At 38.4% G+C, this 17,658-nt stretch overlaps 2 protein-coding genes across 2 annotated transcripts in view; one reads left to right on the plus strand and one right to left on the minus strand.

Annotated features, from left to right (window-relative positions):
* LOC308704774 (uncharacterized protein) overlaps positions 1-17,658 on the minus strand; it is a gene marked incomplete at its 3' end in the record, with an annotated part of 525,175 nt that overhangs the window by 389,492 nt on the left and 118,025 nt on the right. The window lies entirely within an intron of this gene.
* Positions 1-17,658, plus strand: part of iglon5 (IgLON family member 5) — a gene marked incomplete at its 5' end in the record, with an annotated part of 63,898 nt that overhangs the window by 16,564 nt on the left and 29,676 nt on the right. The window contains 2 exons of the mRNA XM_081388014.1: positions 16,546-16,668; positions 16,882-16,963. Of these exons, the coding sequence (XP_081244140.1) occupies positions 16,546-16,668; positions 16,882-16,963 (205 nt within the window). The remainder of the gene's footprint in view (positions 1-16,545; positions 16,669-16,881; positions 16,964-17,658) is intronic.

Below are 17,658 nucleotides of genomic sequence, written 5' to 3' on the forward strand. Positions count from 1 at the left end.
AAATGGCCCTCCATCGATCGCTGCCCTTTAATGCGCCTTCGCCTCAAAAGCAAAAACCAAAAATATGCTATGGTGTTGCCTCTCGACGGCGGGTTTATGAGGGCCATTTGGCTGAATGTGTGTGTGGGGCTCATCTGAGAAAGTGCCTCAGCAAACGCAGTCATCGAGGGAAGCGCACGCTTGTGTAACTGAGCCCCCGTCGCAACGCCAAGTGTTTCGTCTCATCCGTGCAAAACAAAACCGGCAGAAGGCAGACGCAAACAACAACAGCTACAACACAAGTGCGTCGTGTGGAAGACAGCCAGGGATCTCTCGGCGCTCAGACAGGGTTCTGGAGTGGCAGCGCTTGTGTTTGAAGTTTGATGGAGAGAATTATGGTGAAGATCAATGTTGAACGTTCAGGGTTCAAATTAATATTAGCTTCAAGAGCTTTTTTCTGCTCTGTATGGTATGATCAGCAGTGAAAAAACTCAAGCTACTCCTGTGGAATGAAAATTAAGCGCGTGTTTGGAATAGCATACTAGCACACTACTATAGTATGTATATTCTGCATGCTACTTGAATGTAATACTGTTTTTCTACTTAGTGAATATCAATTGCAATATTTTTTTAATGCAATATGTGAAAGCAAAATGTTTTTGCAATAAAAAAAAATATCTATAGTATATGACATGTTTAATTCAATCCGGAACAATCCGGTTATCATCTCTTTTTTTTTCTTTTTTTTTGGCATTTTTAATACACCTTTGTGTAAAAATATCTTAACCTAGCAGTATGAATAATAAGTCAAGCAAAATATTTCGGAAATCACAGTTCTAAGTCATTTTGGTTCATATTTCTCATATATTGGAAATGAAAGGTCAATTTCAGCTCATTGCATTGTGGAATAAATTATTGCACACATTGGGCTCTTCTAAAAAGGCACATCCTGGTACTTTATGCATACTGAAAATGTGCTTAGTATGCATCCTATGTACTGCAGAAAAAGTAAGAGTAGTATGCTAGTATGCTGTCCTGCGGTTGAAAATCATGTCTGAAGTCACTTCCGGTTCTTTCAGCATATTTAAAAATGGAAGGTCAAGTGAAGAGCATTGCCTTGTGGGATGCAGAAATGAGCACTGTTTTTTTTTTTTATTATTGCACATAATTTCATGCATACAGAAAATGTGCTTGGTATGCACAGTATGCATTCTATGTACTGCAGAAATCATAAGAATTGTATGATTCATGAATCATGAAAATCATGTATGATGTCACTTCCGGTTCTGGAAGGTCAAGTGAAGAGCATTGCATTTTGGGATGCATCATTGCACACAGCATGCTCTGAAGTGTCTGTGCAAAAATAGTTAGTGCAGTATGTGCAGTATAGTATGTGCAGTATACTATAGTATGTGCAGTATAGCATGCTATTCTGAAAACTCTTTGTTTTTTTAATTCTCTTGCATCTCCTTTTCTCGCCGTCTCTTACCGCAGCCTGACAGCGTCCCGCTGCTGCACGCTTCTCGTTCTCGCCCCTCCCTTAAACCCTGGAGCTAGCTCTCTCTCTCTCTCTCTCTCTCTCTCTCTCTCTCTCTCTCTCTCTCTCTCTCTCTCCTAAGCAGGTGTTGGTTGGTTTCTTCTCCCTGAGGTAACAGGGTTTTGTTCTTAGTGCCAGTGCTGAATTATACTGACAGAGCAGACTCCTGGGTAGCAGGCTAGCAGCCCTGAACACCCCTCCCCCCCCCCTCGCCCTCCGGTCCTCTCCCTGTCTCTCCTCCTTAAGGAGCGCTGCTCAGCCGCACGTTGGCCGTGCCAGATGCCCGGAGCTGACGCTTCCACCCACATTCACTCCCCGTGACATGGCATTGCACACATACGCATTCAGAATGAGCGTGACGCGCTGCATCAGTGTCAGGTAGATAATTCTGAAAGAAACTTTCATTTATCAATGTCAAAGAGAAGATGGTAGCAGAAGACCCACTGGGACGCGTACACTGTATATTCGGCCTATTGGGTTGAGATAGGAAGTGATGCGGGGCCTGTGATGTAATAACCAATTTGGTCATTTGCATGTGATGACTTTAAGGTCAAGATGATTTAACACGTTCCTAAAACTTACTGTGCATGTTTGATAATATTTACCAAATATACCTGTAATTGTTTCTGCATATTTTAAAATTATCATTTTGTTCTAAAAGGACAATAACCTTTTAAGAGCATTTATTGAGCGTTTATAATATTTTAGCATTTTAAATGCTATTTTAAATTCTTATTGTCCTCGATATTGTGCACTTTATTGCAAAATAATTTGTTTTGTGTAGTTTTTTTTAAAGGTGATGAAGAATAGTGATAATGCTTATCAAATTCTACAAGTAAATAACATTAATTAGCTGGTTTATGAGGCATTCTCCATCAGTCACTGTGGCTGCATTAGAATTATTAAATACAAAGAAAAGCATAAATTTCATGCAGTGCTAAAAAAGCATCAGGAGGTGAAAAAGAGATAAACAAAATTACTTATAATATGTGCTAACATAAAACAATAAATAAAAAATGTAATAAATGCATTCAATCTGAGTGGTTTTCACTGCTTATAACATTTCCCACACTTTTAGTCAGGTTTTATCTGACATTTACCTGTAAAAGTTTCTGTGTATTTTAATTTAGATTATCATCTTGCACCAGCACAGCAATAGATTGAATCCTTTAAGAGCATTTATTATATTTTCAGCATGTAGCCTTTTTTACACAATACACACAAAGAAGATTTGTTCATTATACAGTTTTGAAGCCTAAATTCACCATACATTTTACTCTTTAATGTGTTTTGATTTTCTTTTTTAAATGGAACGTGCATTTTATAATGCTTACTTAAAAACCTATTTACCATAACATTGAAAAATAAATAAAATGAAAATAATTATTGCATTATCATTCTGAATGGTTGCCACTTCTGTAGCATTTCCTACACTTTTAGACAGCAAGTTTTTCCTCCGAATGTTGTCGGGGGGAAAAAAAAGCAGCAAAGGATTCAATTATTGGGATACATGAGTCATTAATAAGCTTGTTCCATTGTGATACGCCACAGCGCTTGTGCAGCATACAAAAATTAAACAAAAAGGCAAATGAGATCTAAATGCCAGCACGAGTATGAATGTGCATTTGCTCAAAAAATTCAATTTGCAGATGCGTTTTCAGCACTTTGCTTTATCTAATGGTTGGATAAAAGAATCGTATTTTGGTCCGCTCCATTTTTCATGACTTGACATGTTTGCTTTACCACGAAACATTATGTTTGAAGGAGACTCAATCCGTTTTCAACCAATCCGTCAAAATGACCAGGGATGCGTTTGCGCGGTATACCGCGGGGCCTGGTCTCTTGGTGAGAGTGTGTGAGGTTTTCTGCAAGGCTGGAACAGTTTAACTACTGTATTGATCTCAGAGTGCTTTGGGGTTTGGGCTTTTATCCAAGATAGAAAGGGGGTAAAACTGACATGTCTTACGGGACGTGGACCTGTGAGCTGCTTTGACAGATGCAAGGTTCGATGGTAAAGATCTCTGGAGTTTATCGAGCTGATGCGGTCTCTCTGCCGCGTGGTGGAGCTGTATATTGACGGATACGTGGAGAGGGAATTATGACCGGAGAATTGAGCAGTATGCAAGCATTATATGAACAGAAGCCGAGTGCATGACCAAGACATAAACGTTAGGAAACAACATTGGTCTAATGAGTGTTTTATGAGTCACCAGTGTGTGATCAGTGTTTACTGTGCGGTGGGGTTCATGTACAATATAGCCTAGTAGGCTGCACGTCTAATCAATACAAAACTGTGTGTAAAATGAGGTACAAAACCCTTTAATCTGTTTGCAAACGAAGCCAAATCTGTATCTCATGACACCAGCTAAGTCAATACGCGATGTGAACTAAGTGGAATTAATGATCCGTTTAAACACTCCAACCTCTTTTGCATACTTGAAGTTCCTTTAGATTATTCATTAATTTTTTAAAGTTATTATTATTCAGCATGGATGCATTAAATTGATCAAAAGTGACAGGAAAGTCTCTTATAATCTTACAAAAGATTTCTATTACAAATAAATGCTGGTCTTTTGGACTCAAAATATTGGGAAAAAAAATCTGTATCAAAGTTTACACAAATATATGAAGCAGGACAACTGTTTACAACATTGATAATGAACTAAAATGTTTCTTGAGCTGCAAATCATCATAATAGAATGATTTCTGAAGGATCATGTGATGCTGAAGATGCTGAAAATTCAGCTTTGATCACAGGAATACATTACATGTTACAATATATTCTCATAGAAAAAATAATAATTTTTAATTGTAATAATATTTCACAATATTCCTATTTTTACTGTATTTTTGATCAAATAACTGCAGCCTTGGTGAGGCATTCAAATACATTAACCCCCGGTTTCACAGACAAGGCTTAAGCTAGTCCTAGACTAAACTGCATGTTTGAGCTGTTTTAACTGAAAGCAACTTGCACTGACATATCTCTAAACATGTCAGTGGCATTGTTTTTCTGAACTGAACTAAGCCCTAATAGCTTAGTCTAAGCCCTGTCTGTGAAACCGGGCCTAAAAATCTATCCGACCCCAAAATTTTGAACAGTAGTGTATATAATATTTATTACATTTAATGCATGCACTATATTTTTGTATCCCGTTCCTTGTTTGTGATATCTTCTTTTTCTAACTTTTTGGACGATTCTTTTGACCTAGCCATATGTGACACTCGTTTGTGAACCGATTCATGTGTTCTAGCTCAAGCACACCTGGTGCAGCTAATGAAGCCCTTGATTAGTTGCATCTGTTTCGTAGATTTGTGCTGTTTTGAGGGATTATATTCAGGAGGTTCAATATTTTTTGAATCAGCAGAAGTCATTAAAAATTGCATTTTCAGTTGAATTTGGGGAAAGCACTTGAACCATTTGTTGTGTTGAGCTATTTCAATTACTTTTGTTTGACTTGTTCATTGCAAACAGCTGAAAGTCTGTCAATTTTGCCAATAAATCTGATTTGCAATGGGGGTTGAATAATTTCGATTACAACTATGTGTGTGTGTATATACTGTATATTATAATATAATATAATATTGTGCGTATATAATATATATGCTGAAAAATAATTTAATGTATGGTCAATAACTGACAAATGGTGCCATTTATCAGTTATTGACTATACATGAAATTATTTTTCAGCAGTGGCAATAATTTGAATATCCAGACTATAAAGCATCATAAAAGTTGTCCGTACAAATTTTGTGCTGTGTTCCAGGTCCTCTGAAGTCATATGAAAGCTTAGCCTGAGGAAAAAAACCCACTGTTTTTCACTGCTAATCTTCCGCTTTGCTGTAAATAATGTCAGAATTTTGGTCGGAACTATTTCTGAAGCTCAGTTAAAGCAACACCAAAGATTCTTTTGTACCTTAAAATGATGTTCCCAAAATCGTTTCAGTGGTTCATCAACTCGTAACAGGGTGAACGGCACTTCTGCATTCGCTTTGCGGCCCTATATCTGCTATAACCACACTATGCAAGTTTGCCAGATCGGGTAGCGAATCTGTAGTTCTAATGAGACATAAGAAACTACAAATTTGACTTGCTTTACGGCAAGCGTTACAATAGCTCGGGGTGGAGTGTACTCGGCAGGTACATATAAATGGAAGATGCCTAGCAGCCGGGTAGCTTTTGAATTGTCATCATGACGGAGTCTGGAAATAAAAGGAAGGGTATGATGTCGGAGGAGGCGAAGAAAAGAAAACGGAAGCATGATCGAGTATGAGCTCGAACTAGAGCGAACATTGGACTAAAACGGTGTTACCTGTATCTGCAACTTTTTTCCAATAAAATGCTCAAGATTTTAACAGACAATGCAAATAGCTATTACATGCTAAACTATTAGGCAACAAGTTTTTATTTTTCATCCTTGTGTAAACCTATCTTGCTATTGCTAGACCGTTTCAAATTTACCGTTTCACACAATAGCAAGCAATGCCATTATTTTGTTTTTCTTTGTTTCTGATGTCGCAATACATCATACTTTCATAAAATCATGCAACATACTCTACCTTGTCTGTGGACATTGTTATTTCCAAAGCTGGTGCTGGATAAACAAACAGCGTGTGTGCGACGGTAAGCTAAATTATTTACGACAGCGATAATGCACAATTCCGCTTCCAACCTGTAGGGGGACCGAAGAGGAAAAGGTCTTTAGTGTTGCTTTAAGCAGTCTTTTTGGCATTGGAAGTAACCAGGCCTGCTGGTCTTTTCAGTAAGGAAGTTCAAATCTTCCTCTTCTCATGTGAAATACAGAGTGATTCATCTCAAGCTTGAGTAAACGGTGAGCAGGTGGTTGAAGTCAGTGCCGTCGCGCTGGTGTTGATGTGACAGGTGGCTAAAGGGCAGGTGGGAAGCGGCGATCTGAACTCGACGTGTTCGTATGAGGGCTTCACGGAGCCCGGACGGAGTTAATGGGATCTGACGTGGAAAAACAGGATCTATCTGCCATTTAATGTTTAATCCTCTCCAGCCTCGGGCTCCAGCCATCTGATAATTCTTGGGCTGCCTCTTTTCATCATCAAGGTGTCAGAAGGAAGTGCCTCTGTAAATATTTAATTGGTTGCAGTGTGTCTCCTTCTTCTCTTCTTCATCCACTGCCTCTCCTTCCTCAATGTTTTGTTGTAGTCTTTGGCTGCATGACTCACCCATGCCATGTCATTGACTAGTGGTCAGCTGTGGTAGTACAAACAAGCGGAAATTCACAAAATATTGAAACCGATAAACAATTTTTTATATTAAAAATAAAGCACTTTTCATTTGTAAATGTATTTATTTTTAAATGCAATTTAAAACTTGCATGTATATAACTAAACATCTTTGAAAAACATTTCACTGGCTAATGGATAAACAGGCTGGCAAATTAGTTACTTTTTTAAACACTTTTTTAAATCACCGATCCCAACCTTGTGTAACATTATAACTGGCAATCAGTGGAGAAAAAAATAATTTCTCCATACCTTTCCTCCCGAGACTGTTTTCGCAGGTTATTGTTACACATTTATTATTTCCTCCAGATCTTCAGCATTCGTGATGGTTTGGCTTTCAAAAGTTTCAGTGTTTATTTGATCATCAAGGGCAGCGAGCAATAGATGTGCAGTACAAAGGCATCGAGGCTCTCCGCCGTCGAACTCCAGCTCGCTTTTGTTAATAACTTTGCGCCAGAAGCAAGTGCAATTACAAACGAGAGCATGTAAAAGTCAAGGGGATACAAATCATGTTTGAATTAATGTCCCACAGGTCTCAGGGAATCAAGCCCCGAAGGCGAGGCACCGAACGCAGCAAATGATGCATCTGTTTTAGGCCCAGTGAACAGTTAAAGGATGCTGAGGGTGTCTCTAGACATGGGAGAGACGCTTTAGGAAGACGTTTAACTTTGAAGGACAGAGCTAAAGAGAGCTTTGAGTTGTTGGACCAAGAGATGAAATGTAAGTGCTGTTGAATGAATGCCAGAGCTGCAACATGGTGTTAATGATCTGAAGAAAGAGCCGCTACAGTGAAAACTGCTTTTTCATGCTGGTTCGGCTCCTGCGGCTCCACGGTTGTTATGGTGTTGACAGTTTTATCTTGGTTTGGGTTTCAAATTCAGTTTAAATTGGTCATAAATTCTTATTTTGTATAGTAAATTTTTTTTTTATTAAATCACTTTGCTATCACTATGCAATATGCATGAATTATCTTGTCAATAAATACTTATTTTGCATTTTGTTTCAAAGTCGTAGAAAAAAAAAGGGGTGGAAAGCGTTGGAGTTCAGTGTAGAGTTCTTCTCCCATATACAAACCACAAATCAAATGCCTCGTGAACTAGTTTAAAGCCTGACGAAACAGCGCTGATATTCTCAACAACACTGATTCTGAAAACAGCTTTTCAGGCTTTTCAATCCACAAATCACCAACATTTACCATGGATTTACTGTAGTAATGCTAACTGTAACCATGGGATTGTGGCAGAAATGTGGGATATTAATATCAAATTTAATTATAATATTAACGTAGACATTAATGGAATATATTTTTGTTATTATGCTATAGCAGTTTTTGTGCATTTTTATTATACTTAATGTCTTTAGGCTACTTTTTTCCATAACAAATACCATAGAAACAATATAGTTACTTTTTTTTACCATCGTGGTGAGGTGCAATGCATGGTTTTACCTGTGGTTAACATGATCCAAAGACCAAATGTGACCCTGTAATAATGAGGATGTTACAATTTTGACAGATGTTTTCTGTTCTTGTTAATGAACATAAATTGACATCTGCATCCAAACTCAAGCTACTGTGAAATGTGCATTTCTAAGAGACATAACATGTAATATTATTGAGTGAGGTGTTTGGCAAGTGTTTGTCATGTTCTGATGATAAAAACTATAAAAAATGTCTGGTTTCTACAACATTCACTCATGAGCAAAGATTTGCCTGTAAAACCTGAAAGAGTGGCTAATAAGCCAATAAGTGGTCCTCTGCCGCCCTCTACTGGTTATAGTTATAGTATAAGTGTTTGTTTGCCACCAATTGGTTTAGTTTTACAAATGGGCACAATCTTTGAAGGATCAATAAATAATGTTTTTGATCATCACATAAAAAATTTGATAGCATTCAGAGCTCTGAAGTGTGGGAAAAAGTGTGAAGTGATTCTTGAATTTCACTCTCAGAAGGTTATACGAATCCTGAAATGAATAGTGTAAAAACATTTGACCGTTTCTGCCACAATCCCATGGTTACAGTGTATTACAGCACCAGTGAGACCTCTAACAAAATTTAGTCGCAACGGCAGGAAAAAATGTCGCAAAATACAACCATTTGATGGCAGTCTGGAGCCCAGATGATGAACTGTCCAATGCTATATATTTTTTCACTGATTTGCTAATGGATACGGAAAAACATTTGGCAAATGCAAATGGCTATTTAAAAGTTGCATTTAAAAATAGTTTATTATTGTTAAATTTAACTATATTTTTAAACATTAAATTAACACTTTTATATTATAACTATTGTGTATATTTACACAGAAATGTTGTCCGGTATGGGCCACTTCTAACGCCATCATAAACTGCTCTCTCTGCCTCTGACGACACTTTTCCAGAAACCGCATCAAGGAGCAACTTTGATTCATGTGTTTTTTATGTCAGAGAGACTGCCACTCTCTGAGGCACTTTTACTTTGTTCTGACTCTGTCACAGCTGTTTCACATGCTGTCTCTGGTCCGTACGGATCTAGATTGAGTTGTGACAGATTTAAGATGGTGAAACTGTGAGGTTGTGGATCCTAAAGCACATCCACGATTGTTCCTGCAGCCCCTTTGCAGTGTTAAGAGCAATACATATGGTTATCTGCCTATCTAGAACGTTTCTTTACATTGTATTGCACATTAACATTTAGCAGACGCGACGTACATTGCATTAAGGTACACATTAACATTCTTATCAGTTCTTGCTTTCCCTGGGAATCGAACCCATGACCTTTGCATTGCAAGCGCTAATGCTCTACTGTTTGAGCTACAGGAAAATCACAGCATTAGGGAAGTTTTTGTGCCCCCAATCCGATACGAGTCATTGAATATGGAGTGTCTGCCGATATTGAATCCCGATCTAATACTTGTATTTTCCTAGTGCTTGGTGCACATTTCAAGTACATTAAAATCTAGATCAGGTCGGGTCATCCCTAAATGGCATGTATATTCACTCAGTACTGTACGTTTGCACAGATTTCTTAAGGGAATATTTCTTCACCCATATGTCTTTGGCAGTCGTAGATTTCAGACCAGATATTAAACTAATGAGGTTTTAACATCATTAAAAAAAAGGGGGGAAAAAAAGTATTATTTACATGCCCTGTCTGTTTTGTTTTATTATCAGGTGCATTTCTCACTGCCCCCAAATTTTATTTTACTCTTGTAAGCAAACCCGGTGCATCATTTAATTTCAGCTGGGAACACCCTGGGAAAAGACCGATGTGGTTTTCACAACAGAGCGAAAATAGAATGGAGCACTTCATAATCAAGCGTATTTGTGCATACGGCATGGGAGTGTTGACCCAGCTAGAGATATAACACACCGAGCTGGGGGAGCAGAACCGGCCAGGTATTAAAATCTGAGGTGCCAATTGAGCTGTGAAGATAAGAATTGAAAAGGGAATTGGGAATAACCCCCTCTGTTTCTATACCCATTCCCATAATGCACTGGGACTTTACCTTGTGCATGCATCATCCGCTTGATGCAAAGTATTACAAGAAATGGAAATGAGTAAAATGAGGTGATTTTTAAGCTGAATTGCCCTTAATGCTTTAAGTTTAAAGGGGTCATGAACTGCAAATAATACTTAATTTTAAAATTATGTCTGAGGCCCACTTATATTGTTATCAAAATTTTGACATATAAAAACATCCTGATTTATAAGTAAAAGGGTATTTTATATCCTTTTTTGACCCTTTCTGTGAAACACACTAGAGGATGGAGACCCGACCCGAGCCCGAAGGGCCGGGACGGGTTCGGACAGATATTTAGAAATGATGTTCGGGTTCGGGTCGGGCTCAGCTAGCCTAAACTTTGATGGATGGATTATGTAAATAGATCCCATGTTGCAGTTTAGTAGCCCATACAGTTTTCGAGGAAATTGGTAAGAGTGATTTTCATTTCAATAAGCTGCATTTGTGTTACGTTAATGTTACTTCGCTGGGGACACTCGTGTTGATTTCATTAAGAGACCTAGGTCCACAGAACCTCTTTTGTGAATTTTTTGGATTTTGTTCTGTTAACTTGGGCCATTTTTGGTAGGCCTATCCCACTGCGCACTGTGACATCAGAGTGATGTCATTTTTGGACGTCCAATTTCGGTCCACTAAAGGGGTTGTTTTGTAACGCCAGGCGACGTCTTTTTTCGACGTCTACCGCACGTCTAATGTTGACGTCAGTGGGACCTCTGTGTAAAGGGTTATTTATAGTCCAAATGTGGTCGTTTGTGGACGTCTTTTCAACATCAAATTTAGACTAATTTTAGATGTTGTTTTTATACAACTTCTATAACTGTAGTTTCAAAAGGGTGGAGGACATGTTTTCTGTACCATGTATTTACATTTATGCATTTGGCGGACTTTTATCCAAAGTGACTTACATTCTATTACACATTTACATTCATATCAGTTCTTGCTTTCGCTGGGAATCAAACCCATGATCATGGCTTTGCAAGTGCCAACGCTCTACTGTTTGAGCTACAGCATCACATCTTAGTATGCGTCTCCACTTATCACCTGATGCTGAGACAATCAAATGGAGTTTTTGGAAAATGATCTTAAATAATTATAAATAATCTGTATTCATATGTATTAATCATGTTGATAACAACAATGTTGATATTTGTAAATAAAAAAATATTACATATTAATCATGTAAATTTCCTGCACTTGTCATAGACGTCCAAATGATGTCCAAATTTTTTTTTTAAAGGTCCAATGTTGAACGTCAATTTGACGTCCAAGTTGGGTCATGGTCGAATAGATGTCTAGAATTGATCATGGAACGGACCCTTAATATATACATGATCTGCACGTCTGTCCGACGTCCAATGTTTAGTGGGATGTTGATTTAATTTCAGTTGGCTATATGATTGGGACTCTGGTGCGCGCCTGTGTTAACGTGCGCTTGTTGTCCCGTATGCGCTCATCTGCTGACATTTCCGAATGCCTTAAATAAAATAAAAATTTAAAAATAAAAAAGTTGCTTAATAAAAGCAGGCTTTCCACACAAACAAATGTGTGTCAGTATGAGAAAAAAATGTTTTATTTTAACTGTGTCAGGCTCGGGTCGGGCTCGGATACTGCTCTGTCGGACAAGGGCCGGGCTCGGACAGAAAAATCTAAAAAAGTAAAAATCTAAAAAAACAAAAACTCTAAAACACACATAGGTTTTGATAAGTGTGACACATTCAAGACTTGAAAGTAAACGCCCACTGCTATGATTGGGTAACAGTTTTGCATATTAAAATGTACAGTAACAGACAAAGCAGTAGTGTCAAATGGTAAATAAAAACGAAAAAAACACAGTTACTCACACTTGTGTGTTGTGACATTACTGTTGGATCAAATATAGTTGGCACTGCCTTCTCTCTTACCATGTCTCTGTGGTTTTGTTGCTGGAGGAATCCTGTGTTTGCTTCTGTCTCATATTAACTGCTACATGACATGCACAAATCAGGTGCTGATCTTCACCTATAGAGGCGGACTTTCGTCGCACTATGATGCAATAATGTGGCAAAAATCCGAAACGAGTTGTTTTCTGAGCTTGCTTTCAATAAAAGCTGTTTTTTTGACAAACAAGGAAGTTTTGAGATCTGGAACTTACAAAATATTTGTATTGTACATTAACCTTTTATATGTCAAAAGATCAAGGAAAACTGGCCTCTTTAATGCTTGATTCATTGAACTGTGCTGTTATTTTTCAGGATGTCTAGAAGGTTGTTTCATACATCAAGAACAAAGCGCAAGAGTAGAAGGAACCTTGGCTTTTCAGAGAGTAGGAGGAAAATGCGTCCTGCATCCTGACTGCCCTGAAGTGCATAGCAACTACATTTGCTTTAAAGCCAGAGAATTTCAGGGATGTTCACAATGCAATACTTGCATGCTGATAACATCATACTGCACAGCGTATGTGCATTGCCTGCTGTTCATAAAAAAAATACAGTGGAAAACATAGTGTGCTACATTGTTGACCTCATTGAGTTAACTGCCTTATTTTAGTTGTCATCTTGGAAATAAAAGAAGCTTGCTTATTTTGCTCAAGATAAGGATTTATTAATAAGTCCACATGCCATGCAAACAAGAAACTATGCAACAGATCGAGAGCTATCGATGGTTTCGAGAAATACTGACACGTTGAATGCTGATAACGACGAAACTTACAACCATAGTGGTTAACAATGTTTTCGGGAAACGCACCTCTGTTTAGTTCCTGTCCCCTCTTTCTGGAAAGCACACTGTGCTCTGATTGGTCGGCTGGAGCAGTGTGTTGTGATTGGTCGAGTGTGTTTGTGAAATGTCCTGCCCCTTACCATAACCACCAGTTTCAACACACTACTAACTAACTCAACCAGGCCCCGCCCCTTTATTCTGCATATTAATTATTTAAATGAGGAATATTGTGACGTGTTCGTTCCCGGAAGAAACTCAAGACTACAATGGAGGCGTTTCAGGGAGTTCAGAAACACTGATATAGAGAATAACTGGAGCTTTGCAGAGCTTTTTCTTGCTCAAACAGCAACATTACACACTAAAGAAAGATGAACATGAAAAAAAGCATCATAACGACCCCTTTAAAAATGCTGCTGACTTATTCATCACTCTGGAAATGGAATAGCAGTGTACATTAGTGTATAGAATCTTTTTTTTTTTTTTTTTTCATTTATAAGCAGCCAGAGATATTATCTTTGATTAATCTTGTTTACATTAATGCAATGCAAAGTGTGTCTTGAGCCCAAAAACTCCATCAGCATTCGTCTTTGCTGGTATTTTATTTTTACTCGATTGGCAAAGGAGGATTTAGAAAAGCAATTTAAAATTTGCATTTAAAATTGTTTCATTGTTGCAATTAACTTTATCTTTATATATTAATTTAAAAAAAGTTTATAACTGTCTGTGTCTGTTTGAAAAGCACTGTACATTTAAATTTTTTCAGTTCAGTTTTTTGAATAAATTGATAATTGATTTTTTTTTTTTTAAGTGCCACTCCTAGGCTGTTTGAAATAGCATACTCATATACTTCTCAGTATATAGTACATGCATAGATGTCTATATGCATAGACATAGTGCAATACTAACTCATGCAATACACTTAACTTAACCCTCCATTTCTAATGTGATGTATAAAATGCAAGTATTAACCACCATTTTTAACTCTAACAGATAAAGTGGGTATTAAAGCATCTTGTGAATGCAGAAATCATTCTAGCTCATATATGCATACACACATGCACAGACTTGCGCTTTCTTTAAAAAGAATGATTAATAATGAAAATAATGAAAGATGATTAAGCAATTACTCTGATTTAAATCAGTCTGTGCCCTTGTGCGCCGCAAGTCGAGAAAACTTAATTTAGCAATGTCATTGCTGGTCACTTCAGCGGATAATGCAAAGCAGCTTTATGCAATTTGTGTACGATACCATGACGTGCATGACAATGCAGCCACGCTTCTTTTCATTACTCTGAGCAATTTGGGGCTCCTCCGCCGTGGGCTCCCTCTCAAATTAAAAAAAGCCCAGCGTTTGGCCATCACATGCCGTTCTGCTTAAAATCCACCATCTCCTTTTGTCTTCCTCTCTTACTCTCTCCAATCACACTTGGCAAGCTGTCGGTTCACTGGCTTCGCATGCACGTTAAACACCAAGACCTTCCGGGTGCTTCTTAACTCTTGACTGCACTTGTCTCGTATATTAAACCTCGAAGGCAGGATGACCAAATATTGTCCGGCAGATATGAAGGACAGTGGCTGTTATGATGAGGATTATGAGCAGAGCTGGAAGACGCTGGAGCCATATTCGATGGAGCCACGCCGGGAGAGAGAGGCCTCTGTCCCGATAGCACGCTAATCTCTATTTGCAGAGGAAATTGGAACGTATTTTGCACACTGAATAGATAAGAACAAGAATGGCGTTTGAAAACTAAAAAGGAATTTGACGTTGTTTTTGCCACCTGCAAACAGCCCGAGCAAATTCACATTTCCTCTGATGTCCTGCTCGGTTCACATCACAGTATGATTTCTGTGTGTAGTTTTATTTGTGCATATGAAAACACTCGTGTGTGTGTTTGTGCACTTGTGTGTGTATGTGTATGTTCCCATTGTCTACCAATTCATTCAAATGCAAACACTTATGATAGATAATTTCTCATTTACCATAAATAAACTCGCAGTTGTGAGATATAAAGACACCCTGTGAGATATTAATTGGTAATTATGAGAAATAAAGTGGCAGTTGTGAAATATACAGTTACAGCTATGGGAAATAGTCACAATTGTGAGAGATGAAGTCCTGTAGCTGACACATACCATGATAAATCACCTGAAATTGATTAAGTTTGCTTATGATCGTCACATAAGTATGGAAGCTTGTTTCCGCCACAGCATAAAACAATTAAAAAATATAATTCTGACTTTTTATCTTGCAATTATGATTTTTTTTCTCACAATTATGATTTTTTCTCGCAATTGTAAGTTTATATCTCGCAATTCTGACTTTATAACTTGCAATTGCAATTTACAGTATGTCTCACAATTCAGACTTTTTTCAGAATTTCGAGTTTATATCTCACACTTCTGAAAAAAAAGTCAGAATTGTGAGATAAAAAGTCGCAATTGCTTTTCTTTTTATTCAGTGGCTGAAACAAGCTTCCATGCATAAGTGAAATAAAGCTGAAAGAACATATGAAGTTCCTAAACGTAATTTAGGGAGGAGCGAGCCCATCTAATCTCTCAATCAACAGCCAGAGTATATAAGCAGCCGCTTACCTCTCTCTAGCATCCGCTGTTCCAGCATCCCTCCACCTCCCCAGCTCCACCTTCATCTTACGTACCTTTGCGCTTCGTAATCATATCCTACATTTAGCCCCTCATCAGTGGACAGCAAGCCAAATAAGTTTAACCTAATATCTTAAAGATTGTATGGGCAAACAAACTCGTTATATGTTAGATTAAAAACTTAAAGGTGCCCTAAGTGATGTTGGGTGACGTCACTGACAAGTATTTTCAAACAAAACGGAGGCTAGCTCGACCCTCCCTCCTCCTCATCCGCGCACTAAACCCCCAAACCCCACCCCCAAAGCCTTCGTGTCGGTTATTGGCTGGAACAGTTTGTTATGTTTCGTGGTCCAGGCTGGGCCAGTTTGTTTTTGTTGCCGTTTGTGGAGCCTGGGCTGTCTACAGAGACCGCGTTTTTTTACAGTGTGTTCAGGGGACAGGCAGCTAGCGGATAGTGAGGAGATGTTTGCTGTGTGTGACAAAAAATGTTTCGGCCTAAAAAACACGTAACATCGCTTAGAGCACCTTTAAGTTAGAAATTCTTCCATGGCAACTAACTGAAATAAACTAAACTGAAGTTCTAAAATTACTAAAACTAACGCTGAAGAGAAATGTGACAAAAGCACAACAAAATGACAAAAAAATGTAATTTGAATGAAAACTGAAAATATAAAAAATAGAAGCATTTGGCAGGAATAGTAGCGCACTATTCTCTATTTGCCGAGGAAATTGAAGCGTATTTTGCAAAACCTGAATAGATAAGAACAGGAATGTCATTTGAAAACTAAAAAGGATTTGGTGCCACCTGCTAACAGCCCGAGCAAATTCACATTTCCTCTGATGTCCTGCTCGGTTCGCATCCCAGTGTGATTTCTGTGTGTAGTCTTATTTGTGCATATGAAAACGGCGCACGTGTATGTGTTTGTACACAAGTGACAGCGAGTGTGTGTGAGTGTGTGTACGTTCCCATTGCAGCGGCGGTCCCTTCATTTCACGCTCCGCCGCTTGTGTGCGGATCCTCTTCCCCGGGCTCATTATCAGGTCTGTTCGACGAGAGCACACGGGCCACAACCCAATCATTATTCAAGCCCGCTGACGGTCAGCGCCGACGGCTCCATGCTGTCGTTTTGCGCTCTTATTATTCTCTCCTCACAAATAACTAAGCAAAACCACAAAAACAAATCCTGCCTGATCAGGATCAATGAGGTACTCAGTACCCGCCATGCCGCCCGGGGACTCGGGATCGAGTGGACCTTCTGCTGTTGAATAACTGCTGTTTGCTCACTGTCTCTCCTCTGGTTTCTTTGGCAGGACCCACCGGTGCTCAGGCGGCCGAGTTCGGACACTTGCCCGACAACATTACCGTGCTGGAGGGAGAAAGCGTCATTTTGAGGTGACTTCACAACACACCTGCATCCTTGTGTGTTAACTGGTTTTAAAACACTTTCTAGGGCTGCATGATTAACCGAAATAAAATCAAAACTGATGTGATTATCAAATCGCAAATGTTGTTAAAGGGATATTTCACCCAAAAATCTACCATAGTTTATTCGCCCTCATGTTGTTCCAAACCTGTAGGCCTATTAGTTTCTTTCTTCAAAAAGATATTTTGAAGAATGTCGGTAAGCAGACTCATTGACTGTAGCCAGTGACTTCCATATAGTGTTTTTTCTTTCTTTCTTTTTTCTTCTACTAAGTTAATTAGGTCCATCAAATGTCTGGTTAACCACATTCTTCAAAATATCTTCCTTTGTGTTCAGCAGAAGAAAGAAACTCATACAGGTTTGAAAGAACTTGAGGGCGAGTAAATGATGACAGAATTTTATTTTTTAAGTGAACTATTCCTTTAAATCAATCGCTTATCACATGCATTTGATGGTTTTCATGTGAACACATGTGTTTTCACACAAAACAAAGCTTTCCTCCATTGACCGCCAGTAAGTTTGTACTAATGTAGGAAGACAGTGATGTTAAAAGACCAAACTCAATAAACACCTTATTAATGATGCATACAGGCAAGCAGAAGAACCCATAATATAAATGCTACACACAGTTTCTCTTTTAGCGTTTTCCCATAGGAAACCATTA

The sequence above is a fragment of the Scardinius erythrophthalmus genome (assembly GCF_964197995.2).
Source record: "Scardinius erythrophthalmus genome assembly, chromosome: 16".
NCBI classification, from domain to species: domain Eukaryota; kingdom Metazoa; phylum Chordata; class Actinopteri; order Cypriniformes; family Leuciscidae; genus Scardinius; species Scardinius erythrophthalmus.